The following is a 24,901-nucleotide window of genomic DNA, read 5'->3' on the forward strand; positions in this document are numbered from 1 at the left end:
CCACCAAAGACGGAACCACTAAAAACATTTTTGTTGTTGCTAATATATCATATGATTAGAACTGTGTATCATATATGGTATGTGTGTAGATGGGCAAAAATGTCTAAGTCTAGCTGTGTTAAAAGTCATTGTCGGTTAACACAAAAGTAGCCACCATCCTTAGGAAACAGAATATAGGAGCCTCCTGTGTCTCTCCACCATGACAACTATTATTCTCTTTTGTTGTGCAGTATTTTTCTTTAAAGTTTTAGCACAGATGTATGTATTCCTAAACAATATATTTGTAATTTTTTTTTTTTTTTGAAAACTTGAGAAGCATAATCTGTCTACCACCACCACTATTAGATGAAGACTCCTAGAGGTATAGAGTCTGTGTGATAGCCCGACCTCAGCTTCCCAGTGGGTTCACCAGATCCTTTTCTGGGGAAAATAGTGGGCAAGTTTATACATAAATTAGCCCTGGAAAACCAGAGTCAAGGGCTCACCACAGTGAGAGCATCTGCCAGGACTGCAGATATTGGTGGGATCTTTTTAAAACCTTTGATTTACAGTTCCATTATGGCATAACCACTTCCCCCATGAGTGCATGTGAATGAAGTATGTACAACAGAATAAAGCTCTTTGGAGATTAGGATACAGGACAGTTGGCCAGATGTTTCTACCTAATGATTTGGTTTTAGACATCAGCCTTGCAGTATTCAAATTTCAGCTTTGAGTTTTAGCAAAATTACAGATTACTTACCTCAGGAACCTTTGGTTTGTTCATGCATAGTTGAATATGTAGGTGTTAAATATATAAATATCGAGAGCCTCCCATAAAGTGCCTGGCAAATAGTAGGTGCTCTAAAGGTAGACCTTTGAGAGTGTTTTTTTCCCCAACTTCCTCACCTGTAAAAGTCTCTGTTGTGTTATGTGGTCAGGTTGAGTGGTGGAGCTGGATACATGATCCTGGCTCATAGACCTCTGGTAGCAGCATCTATCAGTGCTGGGATTTTTGCCACATGCCCCATGCATTGTATGTTTTAAAGGGTAGAGAAGCCCTTTGTTCTTAAGGCTCTTAATATTAATAAAATAGTGTATACTGATTGAGTCCATGCTTATATGTACCATATCATTTTTAACATCCTGAAACACGAATCATCTGCCTTTGTTTCCCCCCCCCCCCACACCCATGGTGGGATGCTAAAGGTATCACATCTTTAGCGTGGCTCTCTTGGGCTGGGTGTGTGCACTTTATCCCTAGGACATGCACCCTTGTGATTTCTTACAACTCGCCAGTGATTTCTTACAACTTATACCTCATTAATATGAGCTATAGTTCCCTGCTTAAGCCATGCTGTTTCAGATTTCTGTGACTCTGCATGTTTTGTGTTACTGCCTGGAATCATCTCTCCCCTTCCCCAAACTCTCATCCTCCAAGAGTCTAATGTCTTCATTAATCTCTTTTAGCACAGTTCATCTGGCCTTACTTTGCTCTATCTTTAACACCTGTTGCATACCTCAATGATACGTCTATTATAGTATGTATCACATTGAATTGCAATAATTTATTAGCATACATTCCTTCGGTATTAGTCTATAAGAACAATACTAGTTAATATTAGAATCGTTGAGTCAATAAAATCACTAAGATTTTATGAAATAAAAATGTGTTTCTTTCTTAAGCAAGGAACTATAGATATCCCCACTGGATATCTCATTAATCCTTGTCCAAGAGCATCCTCCTACATTGTCGTACTCTAAGAATAATGTATGCAACTGAGTAAGAAGTCCAGGTGGGCTATGTTTTGGTTCCTGTACTCTATTTTGTCTGTTTGGTATTGCAATCATTTGAACCATGGCTGGTTAGATAGCTTTGGCAAGTGTCAGAATCAGAATCACATTATGAGCTCAGAAGTAAGTGGGGTAAGAGATCTTATTAACTCATCATAGGGAAGTGGTCCTATGGGAAAAATTAGTTCTTGGGTTATACTGAAGTATAGCTTTTCAAGATGATCAACAGTTTTGTGTTCTATAACTCTGTTTTTTGGTAATAAAATGGATGCTCCATTTTAAAATTGTGATTATTCCTTTTTCAGTGGCTTTTTTTTTTTTTTTTGAGAATGTCATCAGTATTATATAAGGAATGCACAAAAATATTAAATTGCAGTGTTTGTGATTATCTGTGATGGGGCCTTTATTTTACAGGATTTTAAAAGATGAGATATTTGTTTAATTTACCAGTTATATAACCAGACTTTCCCCCAGCAGAAGCTGGGGACCCTCATCCATGGCCCGCCTCCGGTTTTGTGTGCTGTACGTTGTTAGATGCTAGGGGATGTTAAGGTAAGAAAGGCTTTAGGTTCCCTCACTTAGTTCCTGTGAACTTCTAAAATTTGGAATAATTTTTGTACGAGGTATTAAATGTTTTTTGTTTAGAATTGTGACATTTTAATCTTATAGACTAATCGTTTTTAAAGTGTAATCTAGTTCTTGAAAAATAAGCATAATGTGGCATCTTAGACTGAGCATGGACTCTGACACCAAATTGCTTGGATTCAGATCCCGGCTCTGCCGTTTACTAGCTCTGTTAATCTTGAGCGTGTTATTTAACCACCTTGTGCCTCAGTATCCTTATCTATAAAAGGTGGGGTAATGAAAGTACATTACTGTGGGGTTGTTGGGAGTGTAAACAAGTCCACACATAAGGTCCACGAAACAGTGTCTGGCATATTCTAAAAAGCCTGCATTGCATGTTTTTTTAATTTATATTTTAATCTACATACAATAAAAAAAGTAACTTTTTAAGGCATGTTTTGTGAGTTTCAGCAACCGCACAGTCTTATAACTGTCATTGCCATTGGGAAACAGAAGTTTCCTCAACGCTTCCCTCCCCCCAACTTTCCTTATGCTGCCCCTTCACATCACACCCTCTCCTCACCCTCAACACTGATCTGTTTCCCCCTCTTCTAGTTTTGCCTTTTCCTGAATGTCATATAAATGAAATCATACAGTAAAAAAGAAATCATACATTTCGAGTCGGATCTCCTTCACTCAGCATAATGCATTCAAGATTAACCCAAGATGCTGCATGTATCAGTAATTCATCTTTAGTGCTGCGTAGTATTCCATTCTTTGGCTATACAGTTTGTTAATCCATTCACCCCCTGATCAGCATTTGGGTTGTTTCAAGTTTTGGGTAATTGTGAATAATGATGCTATAAACACTTATGTACAGGTTTTTGTGTCAACATAAGTTTTCAGTTGTCCTGGATATTCAGTAGTGGGATTGCTGGGTAAATGTACAGTTAACATTTTGAGAAACTGCCCAGACTGTTTCCCAGAGTGGCCATACCATTTTCATAACCCCCAGCAATGCATTTGAGTTCTGATTGCTCTGCGTGCTTGCCAGCACTTGATATTGCTAGTTTTTAAAATAAATTTCAGCTACTCTAAATGAGTGTGTAGCTAGCATAATTCTTAACCAAGTTTGTCTCGCAAACCCTTGAGACTTGAAAGACGATATAGAATGGGGCTCAGTTAAATGCAGGGCCAGGGAGGAGTTCATAAGGGGATGGAGAGACCATTAGGTTTGTGAGAGCTTGGTATGCCTGTCATTGTCACTGTCTTCACTGTCGTATCCCCAAAGGACTAGCACAGTGCCTGGCACATAGTAGGAGTCTCTTTGTATGTTTATCGACTAATTGAGCAAATGATTGAGAGGTTAGGGAAGAAACAGGAGTAGAATAGAAAATAGTGTTAGATTAGGCTTGGTCTGAGTAATCCCAGTATATTCATGTGATACCCTTTATATCTATTTAAATCTGTGTATAAATACGTGTTTAAAAGTTGACTCAGTTTCCATCCCCTTTGCAAGAAGCAGCAGAAGGCAGAAAAGAATTGATGCTACTAACTGATTATGTAGAGTTAGGAAAGTCATCTTAAGTCTTTCGTCCCTCAGCTTCATCACTGTAAAATGAAAACATTTTATTAGATTGTATCTGAGATCCTTTAACTAGAATTTTTTTTTCTTATAATCACATCAGATGTGAGATAGTATAGTAAGTGAGGAAGAAGCCTGCCTGATCCTTTAAGAGGGAGGTGGGGCGGGCGTGGGCAGACAGGAGGTGCAGTTATGTATGAATACATCGTTAAGCCCTGCTCATCAGGGAGTTTAGGGGTGTCTGAAGAGGTCAAGCTAACGGCTAGTTGGAAACAAACAGTAGATAGGAGAAGGTAGTTACAGGGTTTTCAAATAGAGCAGCAGCATTGCAGGAATTTGGGGGGGGGGGTGTATAAAAGGAAGTAAGGGTTGAGAATTCTGTACTTAGAAACTTATGTGGAATGTTTTAAGATTTTTACATCCTGGAAAGGTAAATGTACAGGTTTATGTTAATACTAAGAAACAGATGAAAAAACAAAGGCTTTGTAAATGAGGCAGCTTTATTTTTGGAGGTCAGACATTATTTATACTTTCTTGAAAGTATCAATTTCTAATGTATAAACCTGTTAAAACCTGTAGGACATGTAAGAGGGTTACATGGTATTCAAGCTCTTATATCCTTTATCAGATCCTTTTCTGTAGCCCTATAATTGAAAATTATTAGCATCATTCCAAAATTGAGTATGGGCAGTTAGTTATACATATAGTAACAAATATATCCTATTTTTATCTTTCAGAATCATGGTGTCATGGAAAGGGATTTACTTTATACTCACTCTGTTTGGAGGAAGCTTTTTTGGAAGCATTTTCATGCTGGGTCCCTTTTTACCTTTGGTGTTTGTAAACCCATCTTGGTATCGCTGGATCAACAACCGCATCGTGGCAACCTGGCTCACACTTCCTGTGGTAAGTTACACACCAGAGGAGGAGACTGTCTGGACTAAAGTGGCTCAACCTATTGATTTTTCCTTTTTAGTGTCAGATTTAGTCAAATGTTAGATTTAAGTCCTTTGTGTTATAAGAGGTGCATTTTAGAATTTAAAGGGGGAAATGTAAAAACTAGAGAGAAATAAAAATAATTTATATCCTTGAAGTAAAATATCTAATTAAGAGATATATAGAAATTGAATTTCTTTCATATTTTCATGACTTCTTGTTTTCCTTCATTGAGGTATGCTTTATGTACAGTAAAATACACAAATACAGTTGAAGTATTTTTGCATCATTAATTTTATTTTACAGTTCCATTTATTTTACATAGCAATGGCATAATTAATTTTAGATAGCAAACTATTTTTTAAACTTACGATATTGATGTTATCACTTTAATTCTTCCTAGTGATCATAGAATTTAGGATTAAAGTGATTGCCCAGCTGTGGGCTAGGTTCACAACATCTGTAAGGTATTTTGTATACATATTGAATGTGTAGCAGATTCTTAGAACAGCCAGGTGTTCTCTGCCAGGTTGGTGCATGCTGCTCTGAGCACACTTCCCTCTCATCCTAAGCTGGGGACTTGCCGTAAGATTCCAGTCCAGACTCCTGCCTTGTCTGGGACTGAGGAAGCTTTCATCCTTTTCTAAAAATGGAGCGATGTGTATGCACCTGCCTTTACCTTGACTAGATTGTATATCTTGAGAGTATTCTGTGTCTTCTTTCCTGAGCAACATCTAAAACTTAGTGTTACTTGGTTTATGGACCTTTTATAGTGGAGATAATGAACATAGTACCTTAAAGGGAAAACCAGAAAGGAAACTTCCTTCAGTTGTTGAAAGTTGTTCTTTACCTGTTTCTCCTCCAGCAGACTGCCATTGTTATGTTTGTAGAGAGGAGAGTATCAGGCTAATGAAATAGAGCCCTCAGGTGGAGATTGATTGGGAAATATTTTCAGAGACAGTGGTGGGTGTACCTACCTTGATGGAATAGATATTTCTTGTTTCCTGTAAATCGAATTTTGATAAATCATAGAGTACACTCTTCTTTTCATATTTAAAAAGGAACCTTGTGATGAATAACTTTACAAATTACATTTATTCCCTGTTTACAAGGTTAATTTGGTTTTAAATTTTCATCCAGATATATTTGTTATGAAATGTGATACTGTTAAGCTAAAAGCGGCCCTCTACCTCCGTCACTCCTTCCTCCGCCCTCTTTTCTGTTTGCACTGAACCTGTCTATTTTATATGCACAGAGAAAGAGACAGCAGTAATGGTGGTGTGGTTGGGTATTTAATTCAGGTATTGGGAGAAGAATTAGAAGGTTTTGTTAAAGGGAAAAATCAAAGTAAACTCAAGGATAATGATGAACGTAGCTTTTGACCACTATGTGGGAGATACCGTGATAAGTGCTTTAGGAAGATAGCTTCCTAAATGGCACTCTTTCAAGTGCCACCATTATCTCAGTTTTACAGGAGAGGAAATACAAGCTTTGAGAAGTTAAATAATTTGTCCAAGGTCACACACAGAAGCTAATTATTTACTCACATCTGAGATTAAACCTTGATTGTCTGTTGCCATTAGAGCCTTAGGTGATAGGAATACTTTCAAAGATTGGTCAGGGTCACACGGAAGCTTAACAGAAGTTCACCGGTACCTCTTGATTATTTCAAAAGAAGGAGGTTTGGAGTTCTTTCAAGCCAGGAATGCTTGACTTGAGAAAAAAAAATCTGAAAAACTGATGACTAGTGATAAAATATGTCTCAGTAATGTGATGATTTCCTCACAGCGGAAGAAGAAAGTTGGCAAGAAATAGTCATAAAAATACTTATTTTTTGCCAGAGGAGTCAAAGATACAGGTTTTTGAAATACCTAGAAAAAGGTAAGTGTTAATATTTATTGGGTGAGTAGGCAGACATGAAGTTTCAAGGTCAAACTGCCCAAACTTTGCCATCAGAGTTCTGCCGGCTTCATAAAGCAGGTTGCGTGCAGTGTTCTCGCCTCCATTTTTGAAAGACAATTCCATATGTGTAAATTTTTTTCAGTTGCGGTTTAGGGATTAATGTCTCCTTAATGTGTCACAGTCCACTTAGAGTTTTTACCAAGTCGTGTAAAACATAAGAGCTCGTGACCGCGCAGCGCACTCGTCCTGACAGCCTTCGTGCCGCCTTTGCCGTTACAGCCACTTCCACAGTTAACTTCATAACGCAGCTATAATGCTTCGCTTTAAATAGTTGTGTCTTTTAAAGAAATTGGAAGAAAAAGTGTAGTCTCTTACTTAAAGATTTTCCCGTCTTAGTGTTCTTTATTCTTCTCGTGTATTAGAGTTTCCACGTAGTGTCTCTTCCTTTCAGCTTGAAGAACTTCATTTAGCTTTCGTGAGGGCTTCTGTCGCCGAATCGTTTTCACTTAATTGAAATTTTTCTTATTTTGCCTTCATTTTTGAATGATAGTGTTGCTGGCTATAAAATTTCTGGAATGATTTTTTTTTTCTTTCCATACTTTAAAGTTCTGTTTTATGGTTTCCATTGCTTTTTATTAAAAGTTAGCCATCACACATCTTGTTGCTTCCCTTTATGTAATGTATCATTTTTCTCTGGCTGCTTTCAAGATTTCTCATTATATTTGTCCTTCCTTTTAGCAGTTCGATTATGGTATAGCTAAATGTAGTTTTGTTTATTTCGTTGTGTTCATTGGGTTTGTTAGATCTGTAGGTTAGTTTATTATCTCCAGATTGGGCCATATCTTTTCATGTATTTTTCTGGCTGCATCTCTTTCCTTTTGGGACTGCAATTATATGTAAGATTTCTTATAGTGTCAGACAGCACAGCAAGTTCACTGATCCTTTCCTCGGCTGTTGTCTTCATATAGTGGATTTCTATTTAAAATACTTTTTAATCCTAGAATTTATGTTGGATTCTCTGTTGGTTTCACTGCTTTCTTGAGATTCTTCATGTATTTATTCATTATGACCATATTTGCCTTTGAGTCAGTTGGGCGGTAAACCTAGTACCATTTACTGAGTCAGGGCTGGAAGCGGCACTCACAGTCCTTACTATTATTTTTTTCCTTCCTGTAGGAAATACTTTGCATTGAAACTTTGTACAATTCCTATGTTATGGTATGGATCCTCCTTATTCTTTTAGGCAAATTTCTTTTTTTTTCCTAATAGAAGGATGTTTTGTCACTTTTGTTTATTGCAAAAGTAGTCAGCAGGATCCTTGACAACTATTAAGTGACCATCATGTGCCAAGCATTTTGCTAGGATGTAAGATGAACAGGACAGATATGACCTCTGTCTTTATGGAGATAATAGTCCTTCTACTTTTACACAGCTTGACTAGCTTCTTTTCTGACTTTCATTTGACTGAAAAATCTGCTTCCTGTGTTAGAGGACAGAAGTTGATTTCCCAGGTCATTAATTCTTAGTTAGATTTTTAAATCAGCTTTAAAGATATGGAGTCCAGTGTTTTATTGCAGCCTGCAAACATACCATTTAATATAAAATATTCAGCTTGTGTTATTGCCTACCCACTATCACTCCCTGATTTACAAAGTGAGCATTTCTCCATAAAATATTTATATTAAGTAAAATAAGCATATTTTCAGTTCATATAAGATTAACTATCACAGATTCTTCTAAAAAGTCACTTACAGACTGTCTAAATGTTAAATATTTCCACTTATAGTCATTAATAAAACCAGAGATATTTTGTTTTGAAAGTGTTTAACTTGCCAAGTCATTTACATAAATTTTTAGGTTTTTATTTCATTATCTATAAAATAAGGAAATTGGAGTAGATGATCTTTGAGATTCATTCCGGATTCAGCGTAGCATAGCTAATTCTGAAGCAAACATTTAGAGGTAAATGATTTTTTGATAACAGACATATATTGTTTACTACACTTCATTTTCTTTAATGTCATCAGTTTTCCATCATATATATATATATAATCTTTTGATTACGAGTAACATATTTTTGGCTGAACTTCTCTATTAAAAACCTTTAGAGTTTTAAGAATTTTCTTGTAGTTAGTACACTGGTAGAAATCATTGTAATGTAATGCTTTATACTATCAAATCAATCTGGTTTTTTTGGAGAGCCAACATAAGCAGAGTACTACATTGGAGACAGACATTCGGTTTCACTATTGTCCTTACACTTTCTAGTTATTTGAACTTGGCTCAATTACTTAGCCTCTCTAAACTTCTCTTTCTTCGTCTCTATAAAAGGAGGTGCTAATACTGTCTACATACCTCAGGGAGTTATTGTGACTACTAAATGAGATAATAATACAGGCTTTGTAAAGTATGCAGTAAATGCTTGCTACTGTATGAGTTTTAGGAGGTAGGTTAAAATTGTACTATCAAAGAAAATTCAAAATACAGTAGCTTGAATATAGTAGAACTTTGTTCACCGTCAGGTGCAGGTTGGCAGAGTAGCTCTGCTCCTTGATGTCACCAAGGATTCAGATTCCTTCTACCCATCATCCTCTTCTAGATGGTCTAGACGGGACACTGCCATGCTTTACCCCACCCTGCAGTCAGTGGGGAGGGAGGAAGTCCAGGTCAAGCACATTTCTGTTAGACAAGTGAATTACAAGGTATACATATTGCTTTTGTTCACCCATTGATGAGAACAGCTAAACACCGTAATATGAGAAATGTAGTGTTTTTTTCTGAGCACTCACAGACACAATTAAAATGTATTCCGGGTGAAATGCTGGATTTTACTGGACAAACTCTGACAGTGCTGCTTCTAGTGCTGCTATTACTAGTACTGTTACCACAGAATTATATACTATGATAGATGAGGGATGGGTAGAAAGAGAAATTCTTAAATGTAGGGTTTCCCATGAACCTCTGCTTCATGTGAGATAAAATGGGAAATGTGAGTGGTCCTGTGTGGAGTATAATTCATGTGTTTGAAACACGTAAACCAATCACTTCATTTAATGGTCAGCTGGAGAAATCCAGTCTAATATTTAGAAAAAATTAGCTGAGCTAGACTTATTGATAGTGTTCTAGTCTCTTGTGAGGGACCTTCCTGTGAGATTTTCAAGGATAATTTTAGCTCTCCTGACCTTTCATTACTTGACTTGAGAACTTAACACATAGGTAATATTCTACCACCACTGTAGTATTATATTGGTATATAATTGAAAAAAACTTCTATTACCCAGCTGTTTAACTTAATACCTTGTTCACTAGTAACAGCATATCAGGCAGAGAGTCTCTCAGTTAAGAAATTTATTGGAGCTGATTCCTTATAGCTAGGTTATAGAAAATTGATGTTCCAATTTTGAGATAGTGAACATCTCTGCTCAACGAAATGAAGAAAAACTGTCTTCTATGACCATTTATTTCATACTTTTACAAGATGCTAAAGGAGTTTTTACTTTGAAGTAAATAGAATAGCTCATTTTTTATTCAGAAGGAATTTCATTATTTTTTCCTATAATAGTTGTACTTTATTGTAAGTAATCTCAAACAGTTAAAAATAACTTTTCACTAAAGATAAATTAGAGTAAATGCACTTAGACTATTTTTTTAGATTATTTTTAGATTATTTTTCATAGAAATAATCACAAAATGATCTTTTATAAGCTTCTCTTGTGCATTAAAATGGTTTCATTGGCAAAATTTTTAATGTCTTACTATTTTCAAGGAACACATTGTCTGTGTTAAATGAGGTACTGTAGTAAAATCTTTAAGTCTTACAGTTAGATGGGACTTAGAGTTCACCACGTCTAACATATCCGTATGTGCAAGAATCTCTTCTAGAACAGTCTGTGGAGTATCCTTCAGTCTCTCTTGGAGCAATTCTATAATGGAGAGTGCATATCTTGGTTCATTTGATTTTTGGATGGTTTTATTTAGTATAATTTTGTCAGGGTCAAACTTCGCATGTGCCCAGAGCAGTTTTTGCTTCTAAAAATTGAGGCTTTCCAACAGTTCGATTGTTAGCTAATTATCTGGGATTATGAAAATTACTTGAGAGTTCTGTCTTTTCATCATAAATCATGACTTAGGAAGTTAGATGTCATTTTCTAACTCTCCACTTAGGATAAAAGTCTCTTCCACAGCCTGCTGATTCCATTTCAGTCCTGGAACAAAACAGATGTCAGCAAACACAGGCTAATGGATATAATTTCTGTCTAGACTGCTTCTCTTAAGAAAGAGGGTGCTCGGTGTTCGATGAATGACTTGGGATTGCAAAAGTCTTAAATGCTCAAGGAGTTGAGGAGCAGGGCCAAAACTGAGTCTGAAAAGACAAAGCAGACATGGAAATGAAGAACATCACAGGAGTTGTTCTTACCTCAGACTAAGTAAAGATCTATTGGAATAATAAATGAGAGCATGAAGCATGATGGCAAAACCGATTCTGTGCGATCATGGGGGGAACCTCTCATTTTAATATTTTCAAACATGGTGGAACACTTGGAGGTAGTAAATAGTGGAATGTAAAAGATCCTCATAAATTGCTTTTGTATTTCTAACTCTAGGAGAAATCTTTGTCCAATTAGGCAAAAGTCATGAGAGTTGTAGTTCTTAGGTCAATAAAATAAGTCATTATAAAATTTTATAAGGTTAGCTTCTTATTGCTGTAACTATCTTCTATATGAGAAATAGGACAGATATGAGAATAGTGTCTTTTTATAGTTTTTAATCTAGATTTGCATTCTGGAGCTCTTTATAGACATTCCAACTAACTCTGTGTGGTATATTTGTTATCCTGCCTTGCAGGACCTGTAAATGAAGTTGACTAGATATGTCTCGTCTGGTATTAAAAATGATTAAGGTGAGCTTAGGATCTAGGCTGCCCAAAAGGTTATATATAACTTTCAGGCATATTGTAATAGGGCGCTGGATGGTAAGGGAGAGAATACCGCATGATATGCTCCTGGGCAAACAGTCTGGGATTTTTTATTTTGACATTTTCTGTAATGAAAAGCAAAAGATTGTTTTGAGATCCATAAGAACCTTGCATTAGAAATTGCACTTAAAAGATTAGAGTTAAGCTTTCAGGTTTATAGGCTTACGATTTGAAACTTGTTCTATAGTACAACACATGATGAATAGTTAACTTCCTCTTTCCATCAGTTAAGGGAAGGATATCCTGCTTTTTCAAGTCTTTGCTAATTTGAAGAGTATATCATTTGGAAAGCAAGTGGAGCTGATCCACATTAACCCTGGATGGTGACTTCATATGTATTCTCTCGGCCAGGTCATAAAATTTAGTGATTTATTTTGATAGTTGATGGTCCTGTACACTTACCAGTAGAAAAAGAAATATTTTTTTTACTGTAGGTCCAAGCCTATAGGACTCTGCCCTGATCCTTTTCATCACGAAGCCTTCTAAGGGTCTTAATCTCTCAGAGACTTTGGAGTAGGGGTTATAATTATTTGAGTGGTTATGGACTCTTTTAAAAATCTGATGAAAACTGCAAGCATTTTGCCTAGCAATATATTTGTGCACACAGTCCCATATTTTTATATACAATTTCAAGAAGGGTACAAATTTATTGACTTCTTGAAGGCCTTCCTTATTGGACTTGATAAATTCCAGGTTAAATACCCAGGCCCTAAAGTGAATCTCAGTCCTGGGAAGTAACTTAATGGGGAAGTAACTATGGGGTATCTGTAGCTATGTTAGCCTAAGTGATCTTTTTTTTATTCTGTTAAGATCCTAACACTCCAATTATGTACTTTTTTGGACATATAACATTTCAAATTTTTTTCCTTTAGCTGACATTTCTTCTAAGTTGTTTTTCTCTTGGTCCTATTCTTAGGTTGTTGAAGTCCTGTTTTGTATTTTTTAAAATAGTTTTATTGTGTGAAATATAACAAATGTAGTGAAAAGTTAATATAACATAAATCCACATGTTAATAATAAATTTTTTTAAAGTATAACTATCAGACAGGTCAAAAATAGAACATTGCCAGCCCTCCCACAAGCTACCTAGCTTCCCGGTCACAACGCCCTCCCGTTTGGTAGAAGTAGCTACTAACCTGACTTAAAAGGTAGTTGTTTCCTTGCTGTTCCTTATAATTTTACTCCCTATCTATTTACTCCTAAAATATCTCCATTACTGTTTTAAAAAGTTTTATATACGGACACTTACTGTATATACTTTTTGCTTTGCTTCTCTCTCAACATTATGCTTATGTGTCATCCATGTTGTTGTAGATAACTAGTAAATTTGTTACATGTAAGTTGTTTGAAAATTTAAATAAGGATCGAAATCAGTAATCAAGGTTTTTTTTATTTTTCTTTTAAGAACTTCAGTCTATAATATACTTCTAAGTATTTTGTTCATATTTTATGCTGGCCATCAGAAAAGTTAATTTAAAAATTCAGCAAACATTTGAGCATTTTCTGTGTGCTAGGCACTGTCGTAGGTGCTACAGCCATAGCACTTTAGTAAAAATAACTATTTTTAATTTATATATTGTTAAACAAATCTGTGCATTTGTTTTTAAAAAAATAATACAGACAAGTATAAAATGAAATTTGACTTTCTGTTCCCTCAGCCCTATATCCATTGTTGATTTTATTTGACTATTCTTTCCAGAAAAAAATGTAGTAATCATATATTTATAGCTTTAGAAAATTATACAGTGGAATCTTATATACCTTTTCCACTTTTTTCTTTTTAACCTACTATCTTGAAAATTTAATTGAAAGTTAGGAAACTGCCAGAAACTTAAGTTAGTAGAACTAAAAATAGAAACAAACCTTCATATTCTCATTCTTCCAGAATAACTTTTTTCTTGATTTATTATAGGAATCAGGGAAAACACTATATTTTTGACTTTTTAGAAATCAGAAGACTTATTTATAGGACATGATAAAATTTACTTATGGGAAATCCTAACTTTGAATCGTTATGTATATTATTATCTTTTTTAGGCATTACTGGAGACCGTGTTTGGTGTAAAAGTGATTATAACAGGTGATGCATTTGTTCCTGGAGAAAGAAGTGTCATTATCATGAATCATCGGACAAGAATGGACTGGATGTTCCTGTGGAATTGTCTGATGAGATATAGCTACCTCAGATTGGAGAAAATTTGCCTCAAAGCCAGTCTCAAAAGTATTCCTGGATTTGGTAGGTTATTTACAGATTATTTTAAGTTGTTCATTCATTTTACATGTGTTGTACCTGCCCTAAAACTGCAGAATAACTTACTAAACTCTACTTGTAAGTGTGAAAGCCACTCCCATTTTTTCCTCACTAGCATAAAAACAATTACCAATTCATTTTTTTTTCTTAGTGGATGATAACAGATTATTTTAATCTTTTTGAAACATCTTATATTAAAAGAGAATAAACTTTTTTCAAGAAAGTGGTTATGGTTCCAGAAGAACTGACAGTTTGAAAGATATGAATTAATAGTTTAGTAACTTCTTATTGCATATCATGCTTGTGGTAATTTAGGCCATAAACTGGCTTTTGCTGATTAGGTACCTGAAATGAAAATTTTCAATGAATGGAATGATATGTTCACATTCATCTAATACATATAAATTGAATACTTGTTAGTTCCAGGCATTATTCTAGGTGCTGATATTTTCTTTTTATAATTCAAAAGTTTTTTTCGATTATAGTTGATTTAGAATATTAATTTCAGGTATACAATATTGAATAGTCATTTATATTACTTATGAAATGATCACCTCGATAAGTCTAGTACCCATCTGACACCGTTCACAGTTATTACAGTATTTCTTGTGCTGTACTTTATATCCCTGAGATCGATTTTCTAATTGGCAATTTGTACTTATTAATCCCTTCAGTTTTTTACCCATCCCCACCCCAAATCTGGCGATCATGAATTTGTTCTCTGTATCTTTGGGTTTGTTTCAGGTTTGTTTTTCGTTTTTATTTAGATTCCACATATAAGTAAAATCATATTGTATTTGTCTTTCTCTGATTTATTTCTCTGAGCATAATACCCTCTAAGTCCATTCATCCATGTTGTCATAAATGGCAAGATTTCATTCTTTTTTATGATTGAGTAATATTCCAGTGTATGTATGTACCACCTCTTTTTTACCTAATTGTCTGTTGATGGGCACTTAGGTTGCTTCCATATCTTGGCTATTATAAATAATGCTTCAGTGAATATAGGGGTGCAGACGTTGTTTCAAATTAGTGGTTTGGATTGCTTTGGAAAAATACTCAGCGGTGGCAGTTCTTTTTTTAATTTTTTGAGGAAACTCCATACTCTTAACCATAGTGGCTGCACCAATTTATAATACTACTAGCAATGCACAAGCATTCTGTTTTCTCCATATCCTCAACAACACTTGTTTGTTGATGCTAGCTGTTCTGACAGGTGTGAGGTGACAGCTCATTGTGGTTTTAATTTGCATTTCTCTGATAATTAGCGATGTTGAGCATCTTATATGTCTATTGCCCACCTGCATGTTCCCTTGGGGAAAAAGTCTGTTCAGGTTCTCTGCCCACTTTTTAATAGGATTAGTTATGGATTTTTTTTTTTTTTTTTTTTTTGGTGTTAAGTTGTATGAGTTCCTTGTATTTTTTGGATATTAACCCCTTATTGATGTATTGACAAATATTTTCTCTTCAGTAGGTTGTCTTTTCATTTTGTTGATGGTTTCCTTCACTGTGCAAAAATTTGTAGTTTGACGTAGTCCTACTTAATTTTTCTTTTGGTCTCCTTGTCTGAAGAGACATATCAGAAAAAATACTACTAAAAGCAATATCAAAGAGTTTATTGCTTCTGTTTCCTTCTAGGAGTTTTATGGTTTTGGGTCTTAATTTAATTCTGTAGTCCATTTCGAGTTTAGACTGCTTTCTTACACTATACAAAAATAATTTTTTTAGCATGTATCTGTCCAGTTTTCCCATCACCATTTACTTCATTGTACATTGCCTCCTTTGTCATAGATTAATTGTCCATATAGGTGTAGGTGTTTATCTGGGCTCTCTGTTCTGTTCCGTTGGTCTTTGTGTCTGTTTTTATGCCAATACCATGCTTTTTTGATTCCTATAGCCTTGTAATACAGTGTGATATCAGGTAGCATACCTCCACTGTTGTTCTGTCTCAAGATTGCTTTGACTGTTAGGAGTCTTTTGTGGTTACATATAAATTTAAGGATTATTTATTCTAGTTCTGTGAAAAAGACCATTGGTATTTCAGTTGGGATTATATCGAATCCGTAGGTTGCCTTGGGTAGTATGGACATTTTAACAATGTTAATTCTTCCTATCCATGAGCACTGTATATCATTCCATTTATTTGTATCTTCTACAGTTTCTTCAATGTCTTATGGTTTTCCACATACAGATTATCACTTATTCCTAGATATATTTTTTTTTATTTTTGATGCAATCATAAATTTGATGGGATTGTTTAATAGTTTGTTGTTGGTGTAAGAAAAATGTCAGTTTCTGAATAATTTTGTATCCTGCTTCTTTACTGAATTAATAATAGTTTTATGGTGGAATCTTTAGGGTTCTCTATATACAGTATTATGTCATCTGCAGATAATGATAGTTTTACTTCTTCCTTTTTCAATTTAAGAATACATTAAAAAATTATACAGTGTGATCAAGTGGGATTGATTCTGGGGATGCGAGGATGGTTCTGCAAATCAATGTGATAGACCACATTAGCATAATGAGGGATAAAAATCCTATCTCAATGGATGCAGAAAAAGCATTTGACAAAATTTAACATCATTTATGATAAAAACTCTCAACACTGGGGTGTAGATGGAATATATTTCAACCTAATAAAGGCCATATGACAAGCCCACAGCTAACGTCATGCTCAGTGGTGAAAGCTGAAAGCTTCTCTTCTAAGATCAGGGCTAAGACTAGGATGCCCATTCTTACTCAATATAGTATTAAAAGTCTTTGCCTGAGCAGTTAGGAAAAAACAAATGGCATCCAAACAGGAAAACAAGTAAAATCATTTACTAGTTGCAGATGACATATTCTATATAGAAAACCCTAAACTGCACCAAAAAACTTAGAACTAATAAATGAATTCAGTGAAGTTACAGGATACAAAATCATTATTAGGGTATAAAAACAATAGATTTTTGTATAATGAACTATCAGAAAGTGAAATTAAGAAAATAATCCCATTTACAATTGCATCAATAAGAATAAAATCTCTAGGAATAAATTTAACCAAGGAGGTGAAGGATCTGTACACTGAAAGCTGTTAAGACATTAGTGAAAGAAATTGAAGAGACAAATAAACAGAAAGTATTCTGTGCTCATGGATTGGAAGAACATTATTAAAATGTCCATACTACCCAAAGCAATCTATAAGATCAATGCAATCTCTATTAAAATTCCAATGGAATTCTTCACAAAAATAGATTAATTCTAAAATTTGTATGGAACCACAAAAGACCCCAAATAGCCAAAGCAATCTCGAGAAAGAAGAACAAAGCCGGAAATATAATACTTTGTGATATCAAATTGTATTAGAAAGCTATAGTAATCAAAATGTATGGTATTGGCTTAGAAACAGATACACAGATCAATGAAACAGAATAGAAAGGCCAGAAATATAAACTCATGCCTATATGGTCAGTTAATTTATGACAAAAGTAGTCAAGACTATTTAATGAGGAAATGGCAGTTCTCCAATAAATGGTGTTGGGAAAACTGGACAGCCACATGCAAAAAATGAAATTGGACCCTTTATCTTATATACCGTAAACAAAAATTTAAATGATTAAGGAGTTAAATGTGAGACCTGAAACCATAAAACTCCTAAAAGGACAAGTATTGCTATTGGTGGTGATTTTTTGGGTCTGTTACCAAAAGCAAATGTAGCAAAAGCGGGAATAAACAAGTGGGACTACATCAGACTAAAATCTTTTGCATAGCAAAGAAACTATCAACAAAATGAAAAATCAACCTATAGAATGGGAAAAATATTTGCAAGTTATATATCTGACAAGGGGTTAAAATCCAAAAAATGTAAATAATTCATATAACGTAATAGCAAAACCACAAAATCTGAAAAAAAATGGACAGAGGATCTGAATAGACATTCTAACGAAGACTATAGATGGCCAGCAGGTGCATGTAAAGGTGCTCAGCATCACTGATTATAAGGGGAATTCAAATCAAAACCACAATGTGATATATTGCCTTTTACCTTTCAGAATGACTATTTTAAAGAAATAAGCGATAGCAAAGTTGTGGAAAAAATGGAATCCTATGCACTGTTGATGGGACTGTAACTTTTTACAGCCACTATGGAAAACAATATTTTTTTTTTTCCTCAAAAAATTAACCATAGAACTAGCATTTGATCTAGCAGTTCCAGCTCTGGGTGTTTATCTGGAAGGAAAGAAAAAAACTAATTCAAAAAGGTTTTTGCATGTTCACTGCAGTGCTATTTACAATAGCCAACACAAGGAAAGAACCTAGTTGTCAATTGATGGATGAATAAAGAAAAGTGGGGGGGGGTGTGTGTGTATACACACACTAGATGATTCAGCTATAAAAAAATAAGGAAATCCTGTCTTTTGTGACAACATGGATAGACATTGAGGATATTATGTTAAGTGAAATAAGTCAGAAAGACAAATACATATGATCTCACTTATATGTGGGATTTAAAAACACAACAAAACACTCAGAAGCAGAGAACAGATTAGTGGTTGTCAAAAGCGTGGATTAGGGTGTAGGCGAAATGGGTGAAAGAAGTCAAAAAGTACAAACTTCTGGTCATAAAATAAGTCCTCGAGATAACGTACAGCATGGTGACTATAGTTAATAATACTGTAGTATATACTTGAAAGTGCTGAGAAAATAGAACTCAAAAGTTTTTATAAGAATTTCTAAGTATGTGTAGTGATGGATGTTAACTAGATATACTGTGATCATTTCACAATACAAATATACATGGAATAATTTTGTCATGTATTCGAAACTGATAATGTTATACATCAATTACATCTCAGTTTTTAAAACTGTACTTCTTTATTGGGCGTTTGTGAGGATTAAATTAAATACCAATAGAGTATTATCTGCTGCTGCCTTTTATGTCTGTAGTTCCATTTAGAACATCCACCTCTTGCCTTACAGAGATCCATGTGAGACCTTTGATTTTTCCAGCGTTGCACAGAACCATATTCTTTTTCCTTGACCACCTAATCTTTCTTTCCACCTACTCTACACCGGTATAGTCATTTTTAGCATTGCTGACCTGTCTCTTGTCTTACGTTCCTGTGTAAGTATGTCATTCTTGGCTTTTCCATTTGCCCACTTTCTTTTGTCACATGAGTTACAAGCTTCTTACAGAGTTTCTTACACTTTGTAGGCTCTTAAATATTTGCAAACTTGATAGGATTTCATAAAAATGCAAACCATTAATGACAACAGATTTTGGATTGGAAAAAAGAAAAAGCTTTTAGTAACTTTATAGTGAATAAGTAAAGTAAATTAAGCAAGTCAAAAGTATAGGCAGCAAAAAAGCAAACCCAAAACAGAGCTTGTTTGCATATGAGTATTAAAGTTGGAGTGTGTGGGAGGAAATGAAAGAAAGGGAAAAGAATGGGTGCATTTTAGTGGTCACAGCTATATCTGGCTTCAGACTATGCTAGACTTTTATTGACAGTTTGGCATAACTTTAGGGAGTATTTGATACTGCTATTTGTAATTATTTTAAAATGTTTGCTTACCAGATGTTTGGAATGTAATGACTAAAGGAAAGTAATATTTTATATCTATACTGCCAGGTTGGAGAATGGATGAAAGTCTGGAATTTCAAAGTTCTTTTCTTAAAATATAAAAGTAATGGACTTATGCAAGAGGCTAGGAAAGAAATGATTTAACAATGTTTAGATTACAAATTATAAAGAGTTGTGTAAATTAACGAAGCTGTTTAGAATTTGCTAAGATATATGGAATTAGATTTTAAGAAAAAATGTCCTATACTTAGATGTCACCTGTTTCTAATGGTGGTATACACATAGATTCTTATTTTTAACCAACTTCGTAACCACTTGGCAAAATCTAATGAAATGAAATATTAAATCCAAAAGTGTCAAAAAAAAGTCCAGTTGCCTGATGATTTTGTACTAGGAAATGTGCCATTTGTGCCCACCCAGCTCATGGCCTCTTGGTTTCTGGATCATTAATTAGTCATACTAGAGTGGCAGAAGAGTTTGAGACTTTTAGGAAGCATAAGCTATAGTAAATATTAAAGAGATTGTGATTTAAAAAGTGGCCACATCATATATTAAACTAAAACCCTTCCCCACCCCCCACCCCTGACAGTTTACTACAATTCTAAAACTTGCGATATATGTAATGGAAAATTGTGAAATATATCTAGATTGTTTGGAATGAGATCAGAGAGAAGTCAGCAGTTAACAGGCTGGCCACTGTGACTCTCAGTCTGTTAAAGGCATCCAAAACCTGTGAGTGTGTGTTCAGAAGGTCCTGTGGCGTTTGCCTGAGCAGGATCACTGGAACCAGGTAGGAGGCTTTTCAGTTCAGTCTCCCAGAGTATCATCTGTCTGCCAAAATATTAAAAATGTTGTCAAATTTGATTTACGGAAATAATTGGAATCTTAATTTAAATGCCTTTGTTTTATAAGCATTTCTCTTTTTAAAGACCCTAAGTGAAACCCTCTCAGTCTGTCGCGGACCTTGCCCCAGCACTGGAGATACGGTGGCGGTCACGCACGTTGCTGTTCAACATGAGGGTGCCGCAACGCAGGGGTCTTTTGTGATTGGAAAGAGAACCCATTTTAAGTAGTCAATTTTTCAATTTTAACTGTGTTTCATTAAGGTATTGTGTTAGTGAAGTGTAATCTATTTAAAGATGACATTGCTTATACAGTCTTAGGAAGTAACTAAATTTATCGAAGTCACCTTCATTTTATTATCTATCATACACGGAGCACGAAGAAATGATGTTTCTCTATTTGAGCTATTTAGTTTATGATACCAGACTTCATCTCCTGTGGGAGGGAAAACTCTCTCCTCCCAGCTTCCTCCTGCTTCAAATGGACATTCACTGAAGCCGGGGCCACCTTTGACCCACGAATGTCTGACTCCATCCAATTTGGTGAATCTCTTTTTATTTAACAAAATTTTATGCCATTGTCCTGCTTTGTAATGCAGAAATATTGGAGAAGATTCTCCACGAGACTGTGTCAGTAGTGCTCTACTCCCGTCAGTTTCTTTGGTGCCCCCAGGGAGCCAGTTTTGTTACCTACGTTAGGTGAGCATTCCCCATCACCAGACGAACAACTGCTTGAGCTTTCCTGGAAGGAATCTCTACAGCACGCGCATCCGAATGTTTCACTAGTTTTAACAATGAGTCTCTATGATGCACGCATCCCATGCTGCAGATGAAAATACATGATACAGCCTTTCTCAGCCTCCTGCCAGCCAGTCTCATGAAAGGTACTTGATGTGGAGCGTGTCGGAAGGCTCTGAGAAAGGTTTTCTCCTTCATAAAAGGAAAGAGGTTGACGAAGGCAGGATACCGTTCTTTTCCTACTTTGGAATTTTATTATGAGAGCACATCATACCTGGACCCAAGATAATTTTAGTAGCTCCAGACTTCATTTTGTGTGAGAAACATAAACTCAGATCGTTTATATGATTTTCAGATTGGTGTTCTGTTATTCATAGCCCAAAGCATCCTGGCATAGCGTGCTTTCCCCTGTTTCACGAAGCTGTAATATGGAAGAGTATCCAATGGTTGATTTATTCATTCATTAAATTTTATTATATGCTTATGAATCAAGATTTTAATGAAAACTGCCAAACGAAATCTCATAGAGTGAATTGAACATTTTAGTTCTGTGGCTGGATGTCACATACACAGCTGCGTGTTTTCAGGTATGTAGCACAGACCAGTTCATCTTAGCAATTCTACTGTTTGGTGAAAAATAAGTTCTTGTAATTGTTGATTTTGTAGTTTCAGTTGCCAGAGTTGCTTAGTGGAAATGAGTTTGATGCTTTATTTTTTTGTTTTTGTTTTTGTTTTTTTGTTTTTGTTGTTGTTGTTGTTTTTTGCAGGGAAGGAAACCCATTGGGAACAAAGGTTCAATTTAGTTAAATCGTGTGCCAGGCAGTACACCAGGATTATACTTCTTTCTAGGATTACATTGAGAACTCAGTAATTTTTTTAGGATTGCGTTGAAATCTAAGTAATTTAAATGAAGCTTTTGTTTTGAATGTATTAGCTGACTTCTTAACAAATCTCGAGCCCTGAGCTGTATGGAAGTTGACAGTTTCTTTGGCTGAGAGAAATGGCTCTGGGTTTTAAGGTTATCTGATCAATAACTTAACTGAAGTTAATAAAATTGGTTCCCTAAGTTGGACATCCCATTGATGGATACTGTCTCTAATACGTAAATCAGATTTACATTGCTTTAGGCTTCTAGGCATCCCACATGTGAATTATGAAGCATATTTTGACTCTAGGCCTTTCAGTATCTTTAGATCTGTAAATTAAGGATTTCCTTTGCCTAAATTAACAAGTAGATTCTTAAAATTAAAAGGAATGCTTTTATAGCAGATGATTTTAGGAGAAAGCAGTAAAAGAATTTTGAGGGAGCATCAGGGTTTTGTGTGTGCTTTGCATTTAGTGAAGAAGCACACATAAGTCCTAGAGTGATTGGTTTGAGCCAATTTTGAAAAAGGTACTTTACGATGCTAGTGAAAAAGAGAGGAGAGATGGACCCAGTGTACCTTAGTTTGTTTTTTCATCTTCAGCAGGTAACTCCAGTGCCTTCAGTTGTCCTTTCTCTTGTGGCCAACTAATGTTGCCTCTAAATCGTAATGGTATTTTAAAAGAGAAAGGCAACATCGCAATACTAGGAATAAATGAATTAGCTGTTGTATTTATTATATGTCATTAGGGGAGTCAAAAATAAAACCTATGTGGTTTTTTTCAAGAGAAATTTATTCCTTATTATAAATCTTATAGAAAATATTTTTCATATGCTTAAAGTCAGATATTTCTGAATGTTATGTCATTGTGTAATGAACACCAAGCAGGGGCATATTATGTGAGCAAAAATTTAAAACCTTCTTTTACAATAAAAATAGTGCCAAAACTGTATCTTAGGAATGTTGTTATTGATAACCTTCAAATATATAATCAAGTAAATGGCATAATAAGTGAATCTCAAGTAAGAATATTTAGGCCTCTTATTTTAGAATGCAAAGTGGCTGTTATTCATATATTCTTTAATCAAGCAGAAGTTCCCATTAACAGACATTTTTAAATAGCTTTTTATATGGAATGATTTGCAAAGATAGTACAGCAAATTTACTCTTTTCTTCCCCAGCTTCCCCTTGTCTTAACCTCTTACATAGCTATAGGAGGTTTGTCAAAACAAGAGATTAACTTGTCACCATGTCTCTAGTCTTCCTCCATTCTTTGGCAGTCTGCCCTTGTTTGGGTATTATTTAAGAATACTTGGTATTTTGGAAAATGTTCCTCAATTTGAGTTTGTATGTTTTCTCATGACTAGATGGAGGTTGGGGGTATTTGGGAAAAAGCACCACAGAGGTGAAGTGCCCTTCTCATCTCATCAGGAAGGTTCTTGATATCAACATGGCTTATTCCTACTGATGCTAATGGTAATCATTTGGTCAGGGTGGTGGCAGCCAGGGTTTCCCTACAAAGTTACAGTTTCCTCCTTTCTCTCTCTATATTTTATTCACTAAGAACTACCCACACACAAGGGCTGGACCGGGTGAGAATTAAGCTTTACCTCCTGGAGTGCAGAGTCTCTACATATTTTATTTGCAATTCTGCTAAGGAGGTCTGTTCCTTCTTACTTATTCAGTCATTTAATTTTGCCAGTATGAACTAATCAATATTTATTTTAGTCTTTAGGTTGTAATCCAGAACTATTTCGTAGCTGAAACTGTTTCAACTTTGGCTTTTGGGAGTTCTTGCAGGTTGGCTCCTGCATCCTCTTGGGCCTCCATTGTTTTTTCTTTTAACTATTTTCTGTTCTCTTTTATTTTCTTATATTTTCTATGCCAGAACTCTAGGCTCAGCATTTCTCTAAGGAACCCTTGTTCCTTTTCTTAAAGAATGGCATTAGGGGAACTTTGGGTCAAGATGGCGAAGTAGGTACTGTGCTCACCGCCTCCCATGACCACATCTAAATTACAACTAAATTTTAGGACTACTGTCATTGAGAACCACCTAAAGACTAGTTTAACAGAAGTTCTATAAGGATATAAGAAAGAATCCATGTCAAGATGGGTCGGCGGGGCGGAGATGTGGAATAGGCAGGTCCCACACCCATGGTGTGGTGATTAAGAATTGGGAGGGATAGCTTGGCTATGGAGGGCCCTTCCTGAAGAGTGAGGGGGTCCCAGCCCCATACCAGGTTCCCTCAGCCTAGGGCTCCAGAGCCGGGAAGAAGAGTTCCCATAACATCTGGCTGTGAAAATCAGCAGGGTTTGCGTCTGAGCAAGACAGAGGGCTGCTCGAGCCCTATGCACTCCTCTTAAGGGGCCAGTATGGACTCACTCACCCACAAACTCACTCACTCTCCCAGTACAGGGGAAACAGCTAAAAAAATACCAGGGAAATATGGGGGGCGGGGGAGTGGTGGTGGAGAGGACTAAATTGATGCTACTTGATTTGAAACTATTCTACAAAGCTATAGTAATGAAAACAGCATGGTACTGGCAACAAACAAACACACACATAGATCAATGGAACAGAATAGAGAGGCCAGAAATAAACCCATGCCTATTTGGTGTTGGGAAAAAATGGACAGATAAATGCAAAACAATGAAACTAGACCCCTTTTTTACACCACATACAAGAATAAACTCAGATGGATTAAAAACTTAATTGTAAGATCCCAAACCGTAAAACTTCTAGGAGAAAACATAGGCGGTAAGCTCTTTCACATTGCTCTTAGCAATATTCTCTTCGGCTGTGTCTCCTTGGGCAAGGGGAACAAAAGAAAAATTAAACAATTAAACAAATGGGACTACATCAAACTAAAAAGTTTTTTTTTTTTCACAACAAAGGAACCCATCA

The 24,901-nt window shown here is 35.5% G+C and overlaps 1 protein-coding gene across 2 annotated transcripts in view; it reads left to right on the plus strand.

The window, feature by feature from the left end:
- LCLAT1 (lysocardiolipin acyltransferase 1) overlaps positions 1 to 24,901 on the plus strand; it is a 150,521-nt gene that overhangs the window by 40,689 nt on the left and 84,931 nt on the right. For both annotated transcript variants that reach the window (XM_016136076.2, XM_016136075.2), the window contains exons 2-3: positions 4,660 to 4,828; positions 13,773 to 13,971. In XM_016136076.2, coding sequence (XP_015991562.1) covers positions 4,664 to 4,828; positions 13,773 to 13,971 — 364 coding nt within the window. In that variant the 5' untranslated portion in view covers positions 4,660 to 4,663. The remainder of the gene's footprint in view (positions 1 to 4,659; positions 4,829 to 13,772; positions 13,972 to 24,901) is intronic.

The sequence above is a fragment of the Rousettus aegyptiacus genome, unplaced genomic scaffold (assembly GCF_014176215.1).
Source record: "Rousettus aegyptiacus isolate mRouAeg1 unplaced genomic scaffold, mRouAeg1.p scaffold_m13_p_7, whole genome shotgun sequence".
NCBI lineage: Eukaryota > Metazoa > Chordata > Mammalia > Chiroptera > Pteropodidae > Rousettus > Rousettus aegyptiacus.